The following is a 24,159-nucleotide window of genomic DNA, read 5'->3' on the forward strand; positions in this document are numbered from 1 at the left end:
AGCACTAGACTCTAGTTCAACCATATAATGCTACTCGTACCCTATGATCATCCAACAAACTATTCCTAAAAGGTATTAAACCTAACAACTCATTTGGTGACTCCTTATTCGTAAATCATGTCACAAAACTATGGAACAGCATTCCCAACACATACTTAAAAGCCTACTACCTCCAAATTCAAACACCTTCTCAAAGAACACCTAAACAATAAATGGCTCTGTTCCTGTGTTACCCCTGGTAAAGATTCTTACCACTCACTTTACATCATCTATCTGGAAATAACTCATACTACCCTCTCCTACTACTGCCATTTTTTCCAAGAAGTGAAGCTTGTCTTTCTTCCCTAAAACTAGTTGCAACCATAAATCTGTAGGTATTGTAACCTAAACCCTACTGCATATTTAAATTATACTTTCCGATTGTATCAATATTAGTCAACTTACAACATGCTTCTACAGAGTTACTTTTAGCTACCACTGTACTAACAGATTCACTGTAAATCCTGTGTTTATGATTAAGTAGTTCAATTGTTAAGCTTTTGTTTTGTTTGTTGTTATAAATTGTGTCTTGGAGCTTTTCTCCCAGGGCCTCCACTGAAAATGAGCCACTGGCTCAGTTGGACCTTGCTGGTAAACAAATGTAAAATAACTATATAGATGAAAAATCATTAATCATTAACTATGAGGATAATAACACTTTAATAAACAGGAAGCAACTCCAAAATGATACCCTTATCCATGGTAGCACTGTTGCCTCACAGCAAGAGGTTTTCCCGTTCGATTCTCAGCTGGAGCGCCTTCTGTGTGGAGTCTGCATGTTCTCCCCGCTGTCGAGTGGCGTTCGAAAGACATGCGTGAATGGGCGAGCCTTATTTGAAGATTAGGTGTCGGGCTTGCACCTTGGCACCGTATAAATCTACTGCCAATCATTAGAGGACCGGAGTTCCGCTGTGGCGACCCCCAACCAGGAAAAGCTGAAATAAGAACAACATCCATACTGCAAAATGATTTTCCAAACAAAAATAGCTGAACCTAAATGGCTAGGTTACTGGGCAAACACAGGTCCATTACTATTTACAAGGAAACAGACATTAAGTTGCTGGAAGGAGTCTTGTCAAATGCCACCAGAATGGCATGTTTGATGGATGGGAAAAGATAAAACCAAAGAAGACTGAGATTCTCTCATCAGAGATCAGAAAAGGCAAAAGGGAATAATATGCATATGCAATGTAATGGCAAGAAAATATGAAGGGGCTATCTTGCATAGGAATAATAGAAGAAGGACACAGGTAGCAGATTGCAGGATTAAATACTCCATGGATACAGGAAAGTACTTCATTCACTAAAGGAATGGACTACAGATATGGGTGGTAGAAAGGGAAATCCATGGAGGCATTTCAGTATAGCATGGGACAGGTGGAAAATGGGTGAAGGAAGAAGATAACTGATGGAGGAGTAGTACCATGCTAAATGCACTTAAGACAGACATGATGCAGTATGGAATCAAATTAACTGACACAATATCACGATCAATCTGAGAAGAAATTCAATGGCAGTGCTAAAGAAGCTATACTTAAGTTAGGTGCTTCATAAATATAAGGTGCAAAATATACTGGAAATGATCCATATCACAAGATGTACAATAATAGCAGCTGTTTATAAGGCATTTACATGACAACCCATAAAAACAGTTTAGAGTATTCTGTATTCCCACTTGTATAAGGAACTTGTACAGTGTAAAGGCTTGAAAAAGTTACCTTCAGAAGTGCTAGAAGACACCCAAGTTTGTCATTTTCTGCTAGTTTCATCTTACCACCATTCAAAATTGACTGAATCCCTTTTAAAACATTCTGAAGGAGCTGGAAGGAATGGACACAAAATAAAGAGAAAAAAATCACAACTATGTTTTCAGTGGCAAAACTCCATTAATACATTTCAGATGAAAGACAAAAGGTTTTAACGAACACCACTAAAACTATTCATAGCTCTAGGAATGTACATTATTTATAAGAGCATATAATTACATTAAAAATGTACAAGTACAGACATTAAAGTATAATACTTCACAAGTCATACCATGGAGGTGTCAAATGAGGCATAATGCTCATTTCCAAGAATTTATCGTTCAGCTCATATACCAAGCTTCACCATATTGTATGTTCTGAATTAAAAATAGATTTAATGCTATGTAGGTCAAAAGCAGAGCACGTCCAAAAACAGTGTTAGGATTCTTGGCTGTTGTGGAGTCAATGGGAGTTGAAAGAATCATTACAATATTCCTAGATTTAAATATTCCTAGATTTAAAAGGAAATTAATTCAGCTCCATGAACACATAGCTGAAACTTCGACACAGGTTTTGGTTCTGCAATTTAACATTAGTTTTGATGTTTTACAAGGCAAAGTACCCACTATAACTTACTGTAAGACTACGTTTTAGGTATGTTTTCGTATGAGAATAAAAGATGCTACTATTAAATGAGATCTATGACTCTGTCCAAGTTCATAGGTTGGTACTAGGCTATCAGTCCTAGGGCCTATACAAGCCTAGCCATAACAATTTCCTGGCTATTTCTTCACACAGTATTTACTTCCCTGGACCTCTGTCTAGCAGAGTGACTGAAGTGATCCCCAGGGTGAATTTCCCATCTCCCATCCAATCATCAAGGTTCATTTTGAAGAGGGCCAAAGCGGCATTCTGCTTGACATGTATGGGCAGTCTGTTCCAGAGTATGGGGAGTCTCTGGGTCAGGAATCTATCCCTCCAGCATGTTTTGTTCATTGTGATAACAAGGTTTAGATCCCTGGAGTGTGTGGCTCTGACGGATTTGGATTTCTTTAAGTGTAGCATGTCCAACAGCTCTGAGTTTGACGTGGCCTTGTATGTTAAGAAGAGATCACCTCTGAGTAGACGATATGCGACAGAGTATAGGTGGAGTTTTTTTAGACTGTCAGCATAGGGCATCTGCTTTAGGCCTTTAGTGAGGTATTTCTGCTGCCTTTCCAGCTGTTGCAGATGTCTTGAGAGGTACATACCAAACAGGGCGTTGTATTCTATAATGGTTCTAATGAGGGATGAGTACAGTGGGACAATGACCTCCTTTTTTCAGGATGAAAAGCCCTTAGTGATGAGGTGTGCCACATAGAAGGATTTCCTGACTGTTGTGGTGATGTGGTTATCGAAGGTGAGACCACTGTCCACCTGTGTCTTTAAGTCTCTTATCACGCTTTCAGTGTTTAGTGTACTGCCACCTATGTGGTAATTCATGGGTACGTTTTTTTCCCATAGGTGATAACTATACATTTCTTGGCATCGAGCTTGTGCCCATGGCTCTGGCACCAAGCATCTGTTTCTGTAAGGCCCTTTTGTAGAATATCCACATCATTTGGGGATTCAATAATGGGTCCCAGTTTGCAGTCATCTGTGAACTTTGTTAGCCAGAGTCCCTTAGTGTTGGCCTGTACCTCAGAGAAGTACATGACAAACAAGAGCAGTCCCAGGACTGAAGCCTGAGGTACTCCAATTGTCACTTGTCTGGAGCTGGATTTGGAGTCGGCTACTTTTACAGTATGGGTTCTGTCAGTAAGCCAGTTGGCAACCCATCGAGTGACGTAAGGATTAATGCCGAGCTTAGTCATTTTATCAATGATCCCAGAGTGGGGGATGGTGTCGAAGGCCTTGGCAAGGTCCAGATAGGCTGTGTGGACCACCTTCCCCTTGTCCACGGCTCTGGAGACTGATTCAAAGAAGTCAATCAGGTACAGGAGACAAGATCGGCCCTTCATAAACCCGAACTGCATGGGGTCCAGTGTTTGAAGGTTGCTAATGTCTTTGTTTATAAGTTCCATGATAATACGTTCCATGGCCTTGCAGATCAGGCTCGTCAGACTGATGGGGCAATAGGTCCCAGGATCCAAGGTGGCTCCCCCCTTGAGGAGTGGGATAACTGTAGCTGTGCGCCACTCAGTGGGCATGAAGCCTGAGGTGAGACTATAATTAAACATGACACTTAGGTGAGGTGCCAGTTGCAGCTGAGCTCTATGTAGGTATCCCTTCCCTACTTCTGGTTCATCTCACCTGTCATCAGTCCTAGATATTTCCAAATTTCTCTGTTAACCCATACTGTGTAAATAACAATATATCCCATGGCCCAATTCCCCCTCAAAGAAATATCATTCTTTCATGTCATCTCTGACGAATTTTATTTTTGCCTATAATGTACGGTTTTCTTCACCTCCTCTAAACTTCTAATCCATTAGGATTCCATTTCACACAGAATAAGGCCATCATCCAACACCAAGGTTCCTTTTGATATGCAATGACTTTGCCCTGTCATAACTGTATATTGAAATATTTTAAGAGAAAAAATGTAACATATGCCTGCAAATCACGCCTCAAATTTACTATGTAAAGTGCAACGCATCATGCTAATGCTGCTTCAAATGCAAGGAACCTGCAACAAGCTACAAAAGCTTAAAATGGAAATGTACTCAACTATAAAGCACAATTTATTTTCCCTCTGACTTTTAGGCATACCAACAACTTTCATTCCATCAGAAACATACCCAGCACTCTTTGTTATGAAGGCCATCTTCATCTAATATCCTGAACTATACTATGTTGCTGAGACTGTTGACTGCTGTCCCCAACTGCTGGCAGTCTGTTTTCACGTGGCTTAGACAAAATAAAACAGTCAAAGTTGCTTCTGGGGACTCCATACACACAACTCTTGCACCCTCCCAACAAAAACAGCAGTGTGTGAAATGAAAATGCCTGCTGTCTGTCTACCCCTGCAAACATGCTGAATATTAACAAAACAATTGTTCTAGCAGATGTTCCCTACTGCCAAAATCATTTTCCCAGCCAACTTCAAAGACAGACATCCATCACTGGATGTTGGTCTTCTAGTTAAGCAAGTCTACTTATTAACTCTAACTGGAAAATCTTTCATTGCTTTATTGCATTTTTGTATACCGTTATGCATTTTACCACAGTGTGTTAAAGTCCTTTTCAACTATGTTTTAAATTCTGCTTAGGTCAGAAACCAAATTTTTATTTAAGAAGAAAAAAATGTTTCTAGCCTTTACTGACAAAGATCACTCAGACTCTGCCATAGAATCTCCAATGGAAACAGCTTTTTCTATAAATGTGCTTGCAAAATATAGAAAATATTACATTTAAGTATTATATTCCATCACATAGGTCCCTTGAGAAATACAGAATGCATGCAAGACAGTTGTACACCCACAAGACAAAGTAACAGAATTGAACATGTTTCCCAACCACATCCACTGCTCTAGACTCCTCGTCAGTAGCTTACCCAACTGAACTCCGAAAGGAGTTGAAACTCTTTTTTTTTGGCAGTGATGCAAAGACAGACCATGGTATCTGGCTTGTGAGTTTCTGACAGAAGTGTATGTTGTCAAGAGACCGAAAAAACATGCTCCCGATTCTTACATATCAAGGCTACTATCATTGAGTTTATTCTTCCAAGTAATCAAAGTGACAAACTCTCTGATCATGTAGCTCAGGCGGGTATGACCATGACCCTGAGTAGCATCCTGCCCAGTATAAAGAAAAAAATATCAATTTCAACAATTGGCTAAGCTTCTGGTGTCATTCAAAGGGGATCCAGTGTCTGTCAGCCTGGGACGACATGCTCGACAAGCCTCGTTGCTTCGCAAGAGATGGCTTGCACCTGTCACCCCTAGGCTTTCGAATACTTGCCAAGGCTCTTGCTGCCCCCATAGTGCCTTTTTTAGGCAAGGCTCAAAAGTCAAACCTACCTCCGTAAATAGCACAAACAAAAAAAATGAGGGTTATGCTACTCAACGCCAGGAGTTTAAATCTTAAAATGCACATGCTCGAAACACTCCTCAGTATGGAGAATACTGACATCTGTGCAGTAACTGAAACCTGGTTCAAGGCTCCACAGACAACTCCAGCACTACTGGGCTACAATGCATACCACAAATTTCGGCCACAGAACATGGACCGAAACACAAAAGGAGGGGTGTATCCATATTCATGAAGGATGCCTACACCTCCAGGTTAGTGGCGCAGCATGATACTTCTGAGATCATCCATGTGCAACTAACATCGGGCAAATCTGCAATGCAAATTGTGGCCTGCTACAGATCACCCTCCATGACCCAGGACCACCACTCCACCTTTCTGGAGACACTGGAAAACACGAAGGTCCTACTGAACACCCTGATATTGTGCGATTTCAATTACGGTTAACTGGGAAAACTACTCAAGTACAAACTCCCAGGTTCAGCGCTTCCTGCAATTTATCAACTCAAATGCCCTGGATCAGCTGGTAAACTCCCCTACCAGAGGTGAACACATATTGGACCTGGTCATCACCAACATGGTCGACAGGTGTTCCGCACTGGAGGTCAACCAGTCACTGGTTAGATCAGACCATAAACTAATCACTCTGGATGTCCACACCACCACCCCCAGCCAAGGAAACCACAGTAAAAAAAATTTTCTATAGCAAAATTCACCTTACTTAAGACAGAGGTGGTAAGTTTCACAGCCCCCATGCTAAAGGTTAACAGTGTCCAAGATGCAGGAACCTTTACAAATGCACTCTATAAGCACCTACAAGGATACATGGATCGTGCCATCCCTAGCAAAACCAAGACTCATTCCCCTATGAGAAGGGAACCAGTCTGGTGGACCCCTGCCATAAACAGGCTATACAATAGAAGGAGTAAACTAGTTCAGAAAAATAGCAAATCCCAAGAAGGAAAGACATCCCTGATCAGTATCAGTAAAAAACTAAGGTCCCTCATAAAATCATCCAAGGCTAACTTCGAAAGAAAAAAGCCAAGGATTCGAAAGATAACCACAAAGCCTTCTTTAGCTATGTCAAGAATCTAAGTGGCAACTCGCAGATATGCTCTGAGCTAGCGCAAAATAGCACAAAATATACTGAACCTACTGATATTGCCAACATCCTGGCAGACAGCTTCAGTGCAAACTTCACCCCCCTCTCATCCCCAAAAGGGCCCACAACAATACCGGAGAAGTGTAGTGTCCCAGAAATTGACGCACAGGTGAAAACAGCCCTTTTAAAAGCCAAAAGCACAGCATCAATGGTGCCAGATGGTGTCCCAGGCTGCGTCTTGCATGAACTACAGCACAAACTAACCCCCCACCTAAACACACTGTTCAACCTCAGCCTCCCCACAGGCTAGGTGCCCATAGAATGGCGCACAGCAACGGTTATTCCGCTCCACAAAGGAGGGGCCACAACTGACCCTGGTAACTATCGCCCCATAAGCCTGACTAGCCTGGTCTGCAAGGCTATGGAGCGCATCATCATGGAACTCATTAACAAAGACATTGGGAACCTCCAAATACTTGACCCGACCCAGTTCAGCTTTGTTAAGGGCAGATCATGCCTACTAAACCTGGTTGACTTCTTTGAGACAGTCACCAAGGCCATAGATGAGGGGAAGGTGGTTCACACAGCCTACCCTTGACCTCGCTAAGACTTTTGACACCATTCCCCACTCGGGAATTATAGAAAAACTCACCAGCCTGAACATAAACCCCTATGTCATGAGATGGGCTGCCAACTGACTTACAGACGGAACTCACAAGGTAAGAATAGCGGGCTCCAGGTCCGACTCTAAACCAGTCACAAGTGGTGTCCCACAAGGCTCTATCCAGAGACCCCTACTGTTCGGTATACACTTCTCAGTACAGGCAAACACAGGAGGACTATGGCTAACCAAGTTCGCAGATGACTGCAAACTGGGAGCCATAATTGACTCTCTGGCTGACACAGAGATTCTCCAAAAGGGCTTTACTGAGACAGACACCTGGTGTCAAAGTCGTGGTCTCAAGCTAAATGTCAAAAAATGCATAGTCATCCCGTTTGGTAAAAACAAAACACCCATGAATTACCTCATAGGTGGCAGCCCTCTTAATACAGAAGAGGTAATAAGAGATCTGGGGACCCAGGTAGATAGTAAGCTCTCCTTTGACAATCATATTGCCAAAGTAGTTAGGAAATCCTTCTATGTAGCCCATCTAATTACTAAAGGGTTCGCGTCTAGAAATGAAGAGGTTATAGTGCCCCTCTACTCGTCACTCATCAGACCCATCATAGAGTACAATGCCCCATTTGGAATGTACCTCACAAGACACTTCCAACAGCTAGAAAGACCACAAAAGTACCTCACCAAGAGGATTACTGGCCTCAAACATATGTCCTATGCAGCCCGACTGGAAAAACTCTGGCTGTACTCAGTGGCATATTGTTTACTCAGAGGTGATCTCTGCTTGACTTACAAAGCCATGTCCAACTCAGAATCAATGGACATGCTCCACTTAAAGAAATCTAAGTCCCTGCGAGCCACTCGCTCTAGTGAGATAAACCTCACCACAACAATAAATAGAACATGCTGGAGGGATAGATTCCAGTCACGGAGACTCCCCATGCTTTGGAACAAAATTCCTAACTACATTAGGCAGAGCTCCTCACTAAAACTTTTCAAGAGAAACCTTGACGAGTGGATGGGTAACAGAAAATACACCCCTGGGATCACTTCATTGGCTCTTCTTGACAGAGGCTCAGTTAATTAATCAATGGGGTGGCGAAAGCTGACACACTCTGGCTAGGCTTATAAATGCCCTCGGGGAGATAGCCTAGTACCTACCTATGAACATCCTTAAAAACAGTCATCAAGCACATGACCAACCAGGAAGACTGCAGATGCAATCTTTTTTTTTTTTTTTTGTGCAGATGCTGTCTTTTTGGAGAGAGTCAATGGTCTGTAGGTCAACCTCTCTTTTGTTACATCAAATGCAGGTACTCTCTGAACCTGGGGACCCAAAGAAAGGAGGGAATACAGTTGGTCCCTTTTTCCTCAAACAAGGAAGTTAGATGGTAATCAATATAATTTGATGGTAATCAATATAATTTGTCTTAGGGTCTTCCCTGGCTTTTTTATTTTTTAATACATGGGACTCAATACTCACCAGTAAAGCAATCGTTAGACTGAAGACCTAGAAATGGAAAACTGCAGACAGAAGAAGCCTAGGAATGACACTGGAAAGACTGCTGCAGTGGATGGCCTCTTATGGATCTTTAAAGCTCCACAACAAAGAGAAGCAGACAGAAATATGGCTGATGATGTCAACAGTCTGAAACTGTTGGTGTCAGTGTTTAACACGCAAAATACTGAGGAGTTCTGAAGCATGGTAAAGAAAACCCTGGTATAGCTCTGATGTCAGCATAACTAACATCCTAAGGACTGACTGTAAAAGGGCTTGTGTCAGAAGGATTGTCACCTAGAACATTACTGGCATCAGCAAGAATGATGCTTGGTAATACAATGCCAGGAAAGACTGAGCCTGATGAAATGACTCTGGTAAGGACACCAGACGCATGGGCATCAGCATTCTTATGGACAGTGATGGCTGAACAAATAATGGGTGCCAGGGACATTCAAGATGATATAAAAAGCAGCTCCAGGCAGAAATGATGTACATTTCTGAAGTCCTGAATCATAATTGGTGGGAGGTGGCAGACCAAGACCTTCAGCCTGGAATCTTATCAATGGCTTCGGCCAGCTTCACACAGTCAATATTTGAGGCAATTATGCAGAACACTGCACACTGCATGTCCAGAATACAAAGCAACATCATTAAACAAGATTTTGTGTTCTTTGCGATTGCTGGTCCCTGCACAGGACCACTGTTGGGGAATTATACCAAGTCTTCTGGGTTCTACGGTAAAGGAAGGGGCTACTTTTGCAATTTTTTTACAGGAAAAGCAACAGATAGATCATTTTGCTATTTTCATTTATACAAGGATTACCACCTCTTAATCTCCCCGTTTATTTATTTATTTTTTTTTTTGAAGAGGAGGAGGAGTCCAGAAACTAATGGAATGTTGCAAAAGCTGTCAAACTTCACTATTGCCATAACAATCTCAGAGCAACATAAATACACCAGTGAGGTTCAGTTCAGTGCAGATGGGATGACTGGCTACAGCAGGCACCTGAGTAAATCCAGTGTAAAGCTTTTCCATGGTTACAGCAGAAGTGGTAGGTTTCCCAACAAAAAGAAACAGACTGAATTACATTAGATTCAGAAGTATTAGAAGCAACCTATGTAACAACTTTTCAAGCAAAGTATTAGAAGCAACCTATGTAACAACTTTTCAAGCAATGGAATCCCACAAAGTATTTGTTGATAGCAATGATGAACAAGAAATTCACAGCTAAGTTAGAAACTTGCAGCACTACAGATTTTTGAATATGTTCACTGTTGTAGTAATAAATTATTCGACTTCTTGACCAGGCCTGGTGGTCGAACCAACTTCATGAACTTAGAACCCTTCCTCCTACAGGCTGGGCAAATGCCCTCCCCACCTGGTTGCAAATGTGTCAGTGGTTCAAAACACATCCACCCACATCATCTTTGTTTCTTTCCTGCCCTGGCAATGTAGTGCTGTGTGGTCTGAAGCCACAGCGCTGCCTATCCTAGTGGAAACAATTCCCAGGAAGACTCCAAAGTTGCCTCTCTGGGTTTTAATACAATCTGGGGAGAGAAAACATATAAAAGGGGGGGGGGGGGGCAAGAGGAAGGATAACTAAGGTATACATCCGAATCTCAGACTGCATGCAGGAAGGGAAGAAGACACGAAGCAGGAGGCAATCACCATTGCAGCCATGAAAAAAACAATATATACAATTATGACAGGCTCCTAACACAACCGCACTACACCAATTATACAATTTACTGTTGCAGTACAATTCTTGGAAAGATTCCCAAAGCCGATGGACCAGTGGGTGCCGGGCCTTTGGGAGCAGTAGGTTACAGCAGACCCTGTCGAGTGGCCATTAAAGATCCTGCCCTGGCCCTAGATGCAATGTCTATACTGAAGAGCTTGCAGAAGGTGTTGACAGACAACCAGGTATCCTCTTCCAGTACAGACTAGATACTGCCCCCCCATCCCCACCCCCAAGGAAGGCAGTTGAAACTGCAGTGGTCCTACTGGAGTGAATCTTAATATGATCCAGATGAAATATGACATTAAAGTAGAAACAGAAGCAAACACATTATGCTAGACATTCCTTGTCCATTTGGAAATGGGAATGACTAACTGTTCACATCATTTATCTTTTTGTCCGATCCAAGTAAAATCTCAAAATGCCTATCTAGATTTAGGGAATGCAGAATCCAATCTCTTTTTCTGTGATTAAAAAAATAAATAACTGGACTTAAAAATAATTCTACCATTGCCTTGGGCATTAAGGTAGGGTTAGTAAAGTAATCCTATACTGGTCTCCACCCAAGGGATTTTAATTCTGAAATCAGTTTAGGAAAGGTAACCACCTCTTCAATATCGTTTTCCATGTTAAATATCTGAGGGGATGGAGACAGTTGGTTCAAACTGTGGTAAACTAGGTTTCTTGAGAATGTAACTGAGGTTTCTTGAGAATGTAACAAAGACCTATGGGATAGACCCCATGGCAGACACAATGAAAAGGTTGAAACATGTCACTTCACTGAGGCTGTAGACAACACAGTTTTGTAAAGGTCTGACAGTTAAGAGAGAACCAAGGACACACAAGCTGTATTTAAGCACTAGCCCCTTCCTTTATTTTACACAAATATGTATTTCTTCTATTTAGTTTCCTCACTTCCCTTAGAATGAACATCATGTCTTCTGAAAACATGTGCCTAAAGGAAAACAATGCTAGACCATCCACACTGTTAGCTGTCTTAATGGTAGAAAAATGGTAGAAAAATCCAGTATGGGTCTCCACGTGCCTAGGAAGAGTTTGGAGTGGAAGATTGTTTCTGCTTCTGCTTTTAGTACTCACTATATGGCTTCCTGCAATAGTACGTCTTGTAGCAGTAGTTATATTATGCATGCTTGGTCCTCAGGGAACTTTAGTCTGTTTAAGAACTATAGTCTATATCCCTGTCTTACAATCTAAAGCTCTCATTTTTCTTAGAGATTTCCTCCTACTGTTTCAAAAAAGGCTTAAACAAACCCCTAATCCTTGTGAGAAAAGGGTTTCAGGAAAAAGCACTTGCTAGAATGTGGGGTGGGGAACGAGATGGGATGAGCATAGATAAATCATACCAGTTCCCTCTCTGGATCTTGAATGTGAGGTTCTCCATGCTCTCCCCCATTTTTGTTCCGTTTGCCATTTCTTCTTAAATCGACATTTCTTACTATTCCACTGCTTCATTTTTCTTGCCTCTATTAGAAAGGACAGACTAATAGGGTAGTTTATGACATAGTTTAGTGTAGGGGAGTGAACTAATTGCTTTATAGAACAGATAATTTACCCCTTCCTCCAGTCTTTTAAAATCTTTTCTGCAGGGGATTTGAAGAGAATCTCTTTCTTCGATGAGCCATCTAGGCATTCTGCTTCAAAATGATCAGTCAGGTACTGTGCTCTCATGCATGCATGCCTCCTTAAGACTGACCAAGATGCAGATACTGTAGCACAGCCACATTTAATGGACAGTTTGGCTGAATAATGACCTTGTAAAGGTCTAGTACTTTCTCTTTCAGGTCCTTGTTCTCTATCCCCTCGGTCAGTGCCTTTAGTTGTGACATGGGAGTCCTCTGGTACTTCAGTATGCACATTAAGCAATCAAAGTTCTTGAAGGCCAGGGTAACAGAGGTGCAGATTTTCCTCCCAAATCTGTTCAGAACTTTAGTCTCCCTTACTGTGGGAAGAATATTCTTCATTGGAGCCACACCTGTCCTCTTGCCAGAATCCATGACACCACAGCTGGATCTGGAACAGGATTTTATTTATATCTGAAAGAATCACCAACCCTGTAAAAATGGTCTGGTTTTCTGGGAAGAGGGAGTTGGGAAATCTGACTTTCAATGATACATATGTAAAGATATCTTCCAAGGCTCCAATGACTAGAAAAATGGCTGAGGACTTAGGCCCAAACAGGCTGAAAAGCTCTCTATCTTATCTGGGCCGGAGAAAACCCCTTAGCCTTTCGCTCATTCTAGTATGAAATCTGCAAATAAGATATCCTGTGGTAGAAAAGCAGAAGAGACGACAGGAGAGGATAGGTTATACTCAGCATCAGGCTCATATCTAGATAGGGAGGATATGTGGTCAACACAGGCCAGTTTGACTGCCTTAGAGTCAAAAGAATGAAGAGTCATACAGGTGTTGGTTCTCTTTTCCTGTTTTAAGATGGGAACCCTGGTACCAATGATTATGTACAGGAAGGCTGCAGAGTCTTCATGAAAACCATAAAACACTGGGGCAATCTCATGAGGTCCCATGAGGAAGCCAGAGATGGGATAAGAAACTGTGCAACTCACATTATGGCAGACTGGCAGACATTTGTTTTTGTTTGGACTGTATGACACTGGCATTGGGGTACAGACTATCTCAAACTCCACAGGACAAGCATCTCGGACCTTCATGCTAGAACTGGTGACATCCTCAAGGACAAAGACAGAGGGAATACAGCTCTTGCCCTTGAATAAAACAATTTTATTTATTTATTTTATTTTACATTTGTTGACCAGGATAGTCCGACTGGATTCATGTCCATTTTCAGCAGAGGCCCAGGAAGAAAAGCTCCAAGATAAGCATACAATAAAAACAATGAAAACATATTATAAATATAGTATTGACAAAGATTACATAAGCAAACATGAATAAACAAGTTCCACAGGTTGGAGTTACTCCCTAGTGAAAGTCAGGGGTAAATTCAACAGTAATCTGATTAACAGATTTTACACATTCTTGATGAGAATTAGCCAGGCTTGTTGCAGTGGCAGAGCCAGTTTAGTACCAGATGTTGTTTGAATCTAGTTTTAAATTGGCCAAGGGAGGAGAGCAAAGTAATATTGGCTGGAAGTGAGTTCCATGCTCTGCCTACAGAGTTTGCAAAGAGGGAATCACCGGCTGCAATGTTAATTTTGATTGTCTGAACTAGTAGTCTGTTAGAGGATTGAAGCAGTCGCGGATTGTTATAGGGGGTGAGATAAGACTAAGTGCCGGAGTATTATCCGGATTACAAAGGATTTTATAAGCCATAATCAGTGGGTTATATTGGATTAGACTGGGTAGTTCAAGCCACCCAAGCAGGTTAAGATTGATGCAGTGGTGTGTCCTAAAAGGCAGGCCAGTGGCAAACCTGGCAATGTGATTATAGCAGTTTGAGAATTTGTTAAGTACAGTCTTGTTTAGATTAGAGAGTAGGGGGGATACATATAGAAGTGTTGAAAGTAGGTGAGAGCGATTTATGGCAAGTTTGGCTGGAGGGGTTAGGAAGGCTTTTATTCTGTAAAGTGACACTATTTTTTTATTGATGGTTTTGATCGACTGGCTTACATGTAGGTCAAAATTTAGATTATCTATAATGACACCCAATAGTTTTGTAGAGGGGATGGGGAAGATTATTGTGCCATCGTTTGCATTTATGGTAATGGTAAAAGCAGCAGATCTTTGTGTTGGAGAAAATAATAGCATTTTAGCTTTTTGGGGATTTAGTATCAAATGATCTTCAGAGAGCCAGTTTTCTATGGTATTAAAGGTAGACTGGGTAGTACACCATAAGTCTGTAGGAGATGTGGCTGAGCAAATCAGGGTGGACTCATCAGCATATTGGACACAGCTGACATTTGGGATGATAGTATAAAAGTCGCTAATGAAGATGGAAAACAGCAGGGGCCCTGGTATGGAGCCTTGTGGTACTCCAAGGATGTTGGGTAGTAGGTTAGAGAGCTTGTTCTGCCAAAGAACAGCCTGCTGTCTCCCATTGAGGTAGGATTTAAGCCACTGAAGGGCTTTAGAATCTAGACAGAAAGTTTGCAGGGTGTGTATTAAAAGTTGGTGGTCAACCATGTCGAATGCCTTGGAAAGGTCCAAGAAGAGGGCTGAGGATATGTGATTACTGTTATGTTTTTTGTTTATGCTATTGGTAAAAGCTAGTAGGGCTGAAGTAGTGCTGTGGTGTGGATGGAAGCCGTGTTGGGTATCTGCCATGAGGTGATTCTGGATTAGGTGGTGCATGAGTTGTTTGTGTATACATTTTTCCATAATCTTTGCAAGTGGAGTGAGTATAGCTATTGGTCTATAATTGCAGAATTCAGTGGAGGAGCCTCCTTTATGTAGTGGGATTACGTAGGATGTTTTCCAAATGGGGGGAATTTTAGCTTCTGCTATGGTACAATTAATTAGTATTGATACTGGGTAGGCAATAGCATCAGCTGACTTTTGAAGGTACTCGGCGGGGAGTTTGATCACCGGAGAGTGTGGTGGGTTTTAATTTTTTGATCAAGGTACAGATAAGTGACATGGACACTGGTTGGAAGCTGAACGAGAGCAGGTTCGTAGGGATGGTACTTTCAGGGCCAGGGGAGCTAGGAGGTAATTGGCTAGCTAGGGGTCGAATTGTCTAAGTAAAGAAATAGTTAAAACTATCTGAAACATCCTCGGGGGGGGGGGGTTATCAATGGTAGCAGCGGGGATAGAGGTGGAAGTTTTTCCAGGATGAAATAGATTATTCAGACCTGCTCAGAAATTCTGACGATTGTTTTGGTTTTCTGTCTGTAAATTACAATAGTATTGTTTTTTGTCTTATAAAATGGGGTTTTTAGTTTCATTCCTAGCTTGCCTGTATTTAACTTGATCTTGGGGGTCTTTAGTAGAGCGCCATAAATCACAAAATTAGTTTCTACTGGTAATTTTGAGTCTAGACTTTTCAGAAAGCCATGGTGCAGTTTTTGCTTTTGTTCTCTTTGAACGGGCAGGTGCATGCAAATCAAGGATTTCAAGAAATTTGTTGTTAAAATATACAACTGCCTCCTCTAAGGGTGGTGTTTTAGACTAGACCAGTTACAGGAGTTAAGTTCCTGTTGGAATTTAGCAGGATCAAAGTCTTTTTTGTTTCTGACTTTTCTGAGTAAGGGCTGTTGGGTATTAATGGCTTTTTGCTTAATTATATAAGTGAGAAGGTGGTCACTTAGGTCATCGGGGAGGGTACCAGCGGTGTACAGTTGGGGGTTACTATTTATGAGTACACAATCGAGTATGCTTTCTTTTTGGTTGGGTTTACCTAGCCTGGTAGGGGTGGTTATGATTTATGTAAATGCATGCAAGTTAATATGGGTAGATGGGGATTCTGAAGAACAGGTGCCCCAGTCTATGTTAAAATCTCCGAGTAGTAGGGTTTCTTGGGGGTAATGACATGATAGCCAGTGTAGGGTATATTCAAGTGTGGCTATATTGTTACACAAAGGAATATACATGCAGATGATATTAATGCATTTAGTTTTGTTAAGTTGCAATCTAGTGGCAAGAATTTTGGTGTTATTAAACCGAAGTGGTTGTGCAACATCTATGGTCACATTCAACTTAGATTTGTAGAGTATAGCTCGACCCCCCCCCCTTTCCTGGGAACATGATCCAGCATGTGTATGTTATACCCAGGTGGTAACACTTCATTGTCGATAGTGTTAGGTTTTAACCAGGTTTCAGATAGACAGAGAATCTCAGGGGAGTGGACATCCAGGATTGCATGCAGTTCATGTACCTTGTTATTAATACTTCTAATATTGAGATGACAGGCTAGGAGAGAGTTAGTTGGTCTACTGATTGCAGTTTTATAGCTTAGGTTACAAGTAGAGGGGGGGGTCTATATATCAGAAGTGGATGGGCCAGGGTTGGGGTGAATATCACCACCAAGTATTAGTGTAGGTCTGTATTTAGTGATAAGCTTCAGGAATTGGTTTATAAGTTTGTAGTATTGTCTAGATCTAGGGCTAATGTGCCGGGGTTGGTATACTGATAGAGTGAACAAGATGTTGAGTTGGACCCATTATTATTAGCATGGCTAAAGGTGGGATGCTTTACAGCTGGGGTGATAGTGTGGCATTTTGGGTACTGATAACCTGTGAAAAACTGGTTTTCATACAAGATGAGTAAATAAGTGGCCAGCAGAATGGATAGTAAAGAGGAGTGTAGCATTATGGGGGTCGAGGACCATGTAGAGATCACCAGACAGACCGACCAACTGCCCTGCTGCAGGTATTTGGCTCAGGAGAATATCCTATCATCTGAATACATGGGAACCTTCACAATGCCAACACCAGGGGACTCAGGTGAAATAAATAAGAGGGATGGGCATTGCAAAAGCACCTCACTGGACCCCATGACCCTAAGCCTAAGAGGGTCTTCATAATCCAACAGACGGTTGTCAGCCTCCAGGTACTCCTTTTCTTTAGGGTGCTTCTATCAAGTGTTTCCTTATTTCAGCGAACTATATCCAGCAGATTTGACTGATGCCATAATGGTCTTAGACAAGATAAGCAACCTTTTCTGCTTAAGATAGACCTGAAAAGAGTTTGCCCTCTGCTTTAGTGTCTTCTGGTTAAGCCTTGCACAATGCAGACAATTCAGAACTTCATGCTCTGGCTTTTAGTCAGAATAAGACAATGGACCTTGTGTGTGTGTGTGTGGGGGGGGGGGGGGGGGCAGCTTCCTATGCACAATACAATTATCCACTTTCTGCTAACTCCATAAACCAGGCCTATGAGTTGAAGAAATGATGCAGTCAGAAGAGCACATCTGATCTTGAGTGGAATGTGGTATGCAAGAACTAAAGCAGACGAAAATATAGTTGTGCAAGTAAACTTCCTATAACAGTAGATATTCTAAAAGATCATTGCTGCAGAAGCCTAAGCACCCCCCCAGCCATAAGCCAGCTTTCAAAGCTTTATGATGCCTCCCACATCCTCTGTCAGGAGCATGAGGGGAGCTCCACATTAAGACAAAATGATTGTTTCTTCATTGCTTTTTGCCTAGAAAAAAAGGGAGGAAAGAACCCCAAAAGGATAACACTAGGAAACAAATCCAACAGTAATCTATATACACAAGGATATACACATCCACACCCTGATAATTCAAAAGAAAAACCAGGTAAAATAATGGAGATAGAAGGAAAAGGTGGCTACTACAGCAGTAATCGATTAGAACATTTACTGCTATGGAAATTTTACTTATACTACTGTACTATGTTCAATATTTAGATCACTGTCGCAGTAGCCTAAGCAATTTGAGTAGATTACCACAGCTTAGAATACAAGACAGGAGGAGGAAAAATAAACTAAAAATTTAGCAGCCTCAAAGCCTGCTCTGGACCTGGAAAAGGAATCCAGTTTGCAGTGCTCCATAAAAGCATGTATAAGAGAAAAAAAAAACACTGCTTCTACAATACTTCTATAGTCCATCCCTTTCCAGCAAGCAACTAATGAAGCCAAAGTCCTTGTTGAATGGATTCTGACCATGTCTGAAAGTGCCTTACCTATGATAAGCATAACAAGAGACCATCGCAAGAGACAACTATCTGGAAATAGTCTGCTTTGATGTTTGTCCTTTCCTCTTACCTTCACAGAAGACAAACAGTTGATCAGTTTTCCTGAGGGCTTGAGTTTTCTCAAGGTAGTAACTGAGCTGCCTGTGAGAATATTTTCTCCTTTGTTCTTAGGTTCAGGCAGAAGACATGGTGACTAATAGTCTGTCTCAAAGTAAACTCCAGAGACCACTTAAAACAAAATGTATTTATTTATTTTTTTTTAACATTTGTTTACCGGGAAAGTCCGATTTGGAACAAAGCCAATTTTCAGCGGAGGAACACTCCAGACGCATGTCTTTGCAACATGGGAGGAAATCGAGCACCCAGAGGAAACCCACAGGAAAGCAGACTACACACAGAAGGCAATCCAGCCGAGAATAGAACCGGAGAACCTCTTAATGTGAGGTGACAATGCTACCATTGCACCACTGCGCCATCCAAAGGGGGAAAGGGTTACTTGTCAAAGAGAAAATGTTCTTTTGAAAAATTAGGTAGGAACGACTCAAATCAAGTGCTTGTAACTCAAATACTCTCCTAGTAGAAGTCAAGAGCAATAAGAAAGTCTTCTACATTAAGAATCTCGTCAGCCAGGTGCGCTAGTTCAAAAAGGAAAAAAAAGCAAGTTTTTAAAGCAAAAAGTTAAGGATCCCAGGGAGAAGACACGTTTCCTAGGTGGATGCATATGCAACATCCATTTCAAAACCTGTTTAACTTCAGAAAGGTTAGAAACAGGGGGGGTATAAAAACAGTCAATCTGAAATAACTGAGAAATGAACCTTGATGGAGAAAGAAAGGCCAGAGAAAAGTAACTTCCACAAATAATCAAGAATCAGAGGCAGATGGTCCTAAAGAGGGCTCTGGTTCTTGGACTAGCAACAACTAGAAAAACTTTTCCATTTGCAAATACATTATTTTTTTAGTGACACATTTTTGCCTACTTTAGTACCCATTTCAAGCCCTCAGAAAAAAAATATGCCTAAATGGGATCAGAATTCGATCATACAAGCAGCAAGTTTTAGATTTTTCAGGTTGGGGTGTTTCAAACAACGCCTGTCTTGCTTGAGCAAATCCAGTCTGTGGAAACCTGTGGCAACTGTGTTTGGCCAGACCGAAAAGAAGGGAGAACTAATGTTGTTCAGATCAAAAGGAAGTCAACACCAGAATTTCTGCAGAGTCCTTATGAATCCTCAGGAGAACCAGGGATACCAAAAGAAGGACAGAAAAGCATACAGGAACATTTTTGCCCATGGTAATGAGAAGGCATCTGTCTTCCATTCCTGTTCGCAAGGAGTCCTGGAAGAGAATTTCTTTAGTTGTCAGTTCTGAGAGGAGGCAAACAGATCTACTTGAGGTAGTCACTACAATAGTTGTATCAAATCTTAGAAGACCACAGGATGACGTACCCATTCATCGTGGGAGTCAATCTTACTCCTGCTTAGCTAATCTGCAATCAAGTTTTGCTTTGACAGAATGTATGAAGCCTGAAGAGTCAGACTGTGCTGAGCTTCCATCTCCCAAGCTAATAAAGCAAGTATATAAAGAGGGTACTATCTGGTACACTCTGTTTATGTATCACATCAACATGGTATTGAGTATGTAAATTTGAAGAGTTTCTCGTAACCTGAGATGATTTAAGACTTTTTAAAGTGTTGCTCACTGCCAGCATTTCTCTGAAATGTATGTGCTTCTTTCTGCTGTAAGGGTTCCACTGCCTTTGCACTTCTACCATTTGTTGACCGCTCCCATATGAGATGTGAAGCATCTATAGTGACAGACTGGATTGGAAGGCAGAATGGAAAACCTAGATTGTACAAAATCTGATCTACCCAACCAAGAAAGTGCACTTGTAAGTAAACTTGCCATAAAAAGAAGTTATGTACTCACCATAACGTTCCATTTGAGTAGTTGTACTTCATTTGTCTTAAGCCTGTGGGTATTTGGATCTGAATTGGATCTGAGATGGCCGCATCACTAGCATCTGATCCGAGCTCCAAGCTCCTCCCCTTACCCATAATGCTCCCCTGTCTCCTTCCTTCCCTCCCTCAGATCGAGTTTGCTGTTCAGCAAAAACACCAGCCCAACCCAATCAGACCTTACCAATAATGGCTCCCAAAACCAAGCCAAACATAAACCAGGAGAGCCACAGTAGTGCTCCTCTCCCAAATACAAGGTTAGAACAATAGTGACAAGGTCAGGGGGAAGGAGGGGGGGTGGTTGAAGGCAAATGAAGTACAACTACTCAGATGGAATGTTATGATGAGTACATAACTTCTTTATCTGAAGCAGTTGACTTCATTTGGTCTTCAACCTGTGGGACAGAGTCCTCAGCTACCAACGCCTGAGAGGCCCTCATGGAAAGATATTCCGGAGAACTGCAGAGCCAAAGGATGCCCTACTAGGAAACAAGAAACTCTCCAATCTGCCAATCCTGTGCTTGGGTTTGGGAAACTGCCCTGTCAAATATTGCTGTCTCTAACCAAGCCAAGGAATAGAGCCAAACCTCTCCCTGAGCATCAATCCCTTAAGGAAACAAGAAAGTACGTTTACTACAGCTATAGTGTGTAAAGACTTTATATGTTTAACATCTCCAGGTTTTAAATTATACTCCCTAGTCAGGCCAGCCAGCAGCCAAAGTATTCCCTTCTCCCAACTTCCATACCTTCCCCTCTCACAGCCTCTCATTTTTACTCCTGTTTTCCCCTCCTTTTTACCTTTATATCATCTAGCCCTACAAGTAGCCACGGTTGCAATACATCCTTTGGCCAATAGGTGGCATCCCCTTCCTAGGCCCATCTCCTTTATCATCCACCCAGCTATCTTAACATTTAACTCTCAGGCACACGGATTTCTCCTAAAATGACCTCTCTTGTAGTCCCAACTATCTTTCTACTGTATATCACTCAACTGCCCTGCATAGTATCTCCCATACACTTACCTGGGCAGGCAGAACTCCACTGATTGTTTTTCGTAGAGTCAATCTTTCACTGGCTCTACCCACTCCGTTCGCCCTGCGGGCTCACTCCGCTCCCCTACCCTGCCCCCAATTCCCACCCGCCCCCACTACTCCTACATTTACACACCCTGACCACTCCCACATCCATACAACCAACCACATGATAGACCTCTTAAAGATATACAACCAGACACCTCAACAAAGTACTTAATCAGCACTCTTCCTTCACAATAACCTGTTTATAACACTCCATTATGGCATCTACCTCACCATTGCTTATGTTCCTACTATTATTCTCACTTCTAACTATTCTATCCATACCTTATCTTTTTACACTCTGTGAACACCTGAACTGCCTAGGGTTCCAGTACCCCATAAGACAAACCTCCACACTCACACTTGTAGTCTCTCATAGCTAGAATAACATACCCAGCACTTCAAACTACCTACCAGCTAAATATCATAGACTGACACACATTAAATGTCATAACTCAAGGGATAGGAAACTCCAGAACCTAATATTTAAACTTCTAAAATATATACTGAGACAAGTTCACTCCTTAATAGATGGTGATATCCACCCAAATCCAGGCCCAAATTCTACTACAACTATACAGCCTCAAATTGCAACCCCATTTGCTTACTAGACCCTCTAATTCACTACTAATAGCCCATCTTAATATTCGGAGCATTAACAATAAGGTTGCCCACCTGCATGCTCTCATGGATGTCCATTCATTTGACATTCTATGTCTCACTGAAATATGGCTCAAGGCAACAACACCAGACAATGAGGTAATATCACCTGGATATAATATCTTGAGACTAGACCGTAAAGCTAAAAAGGGTGGTGGAGTAGCTATACTATAAAAATCTGGTTTACAAGTAACCTCCATAGAATTTAATCCACCCCTAGCCAGTAATACAGAAATCCTTATTTCCAAAATTCAGCTTAATAAACATAAATCTATCTATATCATCTGTATTTATCTTCACCCAGGTAATAATACTAACACCCTAGAGAATATCCTTAGTTGGCTCTCCACAAATTACCCACAAGAAACCATAGCACTTGGTGACTTTAATATCAATTGGAAGAGTTGTACCACAGAACATCCTTCTACCCATATAAACCTTTGCGGTTTTTCTCAAACCATTACATCCCCCACAAGGACCAATAAAGTTAACAACAAGGAAAGCACCCTTGATTGGATCCTCATAAATAGTCACCACCAAAATTACACAGTAGGAACCCTCCCCGAAGACATAAGTGAACATTCTCTTACCTTCTTAATTAGAAATAAGAGTGACATTCCAAACCCAACCACATATAGGACAATAAGATCCAACAAATATTTCAACCCTGACACCTTTCAAAAAGAACTTAAAGCATGTGATTGGTCTCCCCTAAAACAACTACCATTAGAAGAAGCAGTTATATATTTCAATTCTAAATTCTTAACTATTCTTGACCACCATGCACCAACTCGTACAATTAGAACTAGAGTTAAACCAGCCCCATGGCTTTCTAAAGCAACTAAACAAAAAATCCTCCTTAGAAACAAAGTCTGGGCAAACTGGCGCACTACTAAAGACCCTGCAGATCAATTAAAGTTTAGACAGCTAAGAAATGAAACAAAAAAAGCCATACAGTTGGACAAAAGTAATTTTTACTTTCAGCTCCAACAAACCCACCAAAACAAACCTCAGAAATTCTGGTCAGGCATTAATAAACTTCTACACCCACGTCGATCACTCACACCCACACCCTCATGTTCTGATCACAGTAGTCACAAGCAAATAGCCAACACCTTCAATACTTTCTTCACAGGGACCATTCAATAACTTGCCAATCAGCTATCCTCTGACACCTCATCTTCGACCACCTCAAACTCTAACATACCTCAATCATTTCAATTTCAACCTGTTCCCACATCCCTTATCTGTACCCTAATTCAAAAACTTAAACCCTACCACTCTCTCAGCAGATCTACTACCTGCAGAATACCTACAAAAAGCTGCAAAAGCCATAGCCTACCCCATATCCATCCTGATTAATAGAACCATTACTGAAGGCAACGTTCCATCACTCTGGAAAATTTCATATATCATCCCCCTGCATAAAGGTGGTAACTCCAACGAATTATCAAACTATAGACCTATAGCCATATTATCTCCACTGGCAAAAATCATGGAGAAATGCATTCACAAACAGCTGTTAAGCTTCCTATTAGAAAACAACCCATTAGCTAACAGCCAACATGGTTTTAGACCATTTCATAGCACCACCTCTGCTCTTTTATCCTTCTCTGATCACATTAATAAATATTGGAATAATGAGCTTCTATCCTCCGCTCTCTTTACTGATTTGTCAAAAGCATTCGACATGGTAAACCACCAACTACCCATTAACATACTCAAAAACCTGTCACTAGATACAGTGGCTATACAATGGTTCCAATCCTAAACAGCAGGCAACAGGCTGTATTACGGGAGAATAACTTATCTTCTAACCTCCCGATTACCCTCGGTGTCCCTCAAGGCTCTATACTAGGACCACTCTTATTTTCTATATTTATAAATGACCTACATGCTGCAATACCTCAAGCTACCTGTATCCAATATGCAGACAATTCAACATTAATATGCTCAGCCACTTCTCCATCAGATCTTCAGTCACTAACCCAAAATGTGTTTAATTCAGTTGAAAAAAGGCTTCTACACTGATGTCTTATCTTGAACCCCAAAAAGACAGAGCTTCTACTATTTACTCCCACCCGTAGATCCTCCCCACTTAATTTTACTGTTACATCAAGTAATGGT

General features: G+C 41.5%; 1 protein-coding gene across 1 annotated transcript in view; it reads right to left on the reverse strand.

Annotated features, from left to right (window-relative positions):
* HEATR6 (HEAT repeat containing 6) overlaps nt 1-24,159 on the reverse strand; it is a gene marked incomplete in the record, with an annotated part of 1,433,578 nt that overhangs the window by 1,248,312 nt on the left and 161,107 nt on the right. Inside the window, 1 exon segment of the mRNA XM_044054904.1 lies at nt 1,758-1,859. Within this exon segment, the coding sequence (XP_043910839.1) occupies nt 1,758-1,859 (102 nt within the window).

This window comes from Protopterus annectens, chromosome 13.part0, assembly GCF_019279795.1.
Source record: "Protopterus annectens isolate FY-2018-M chromosome 13.part0, PAN1.0, whole genome shotgun sequence".
Classification (NCBI taxonomy): Eukaryota; Metazoa; Chordata; order Ceratodontiformes; family Protopteridae; genus Protopterus; species Protopterus annectens.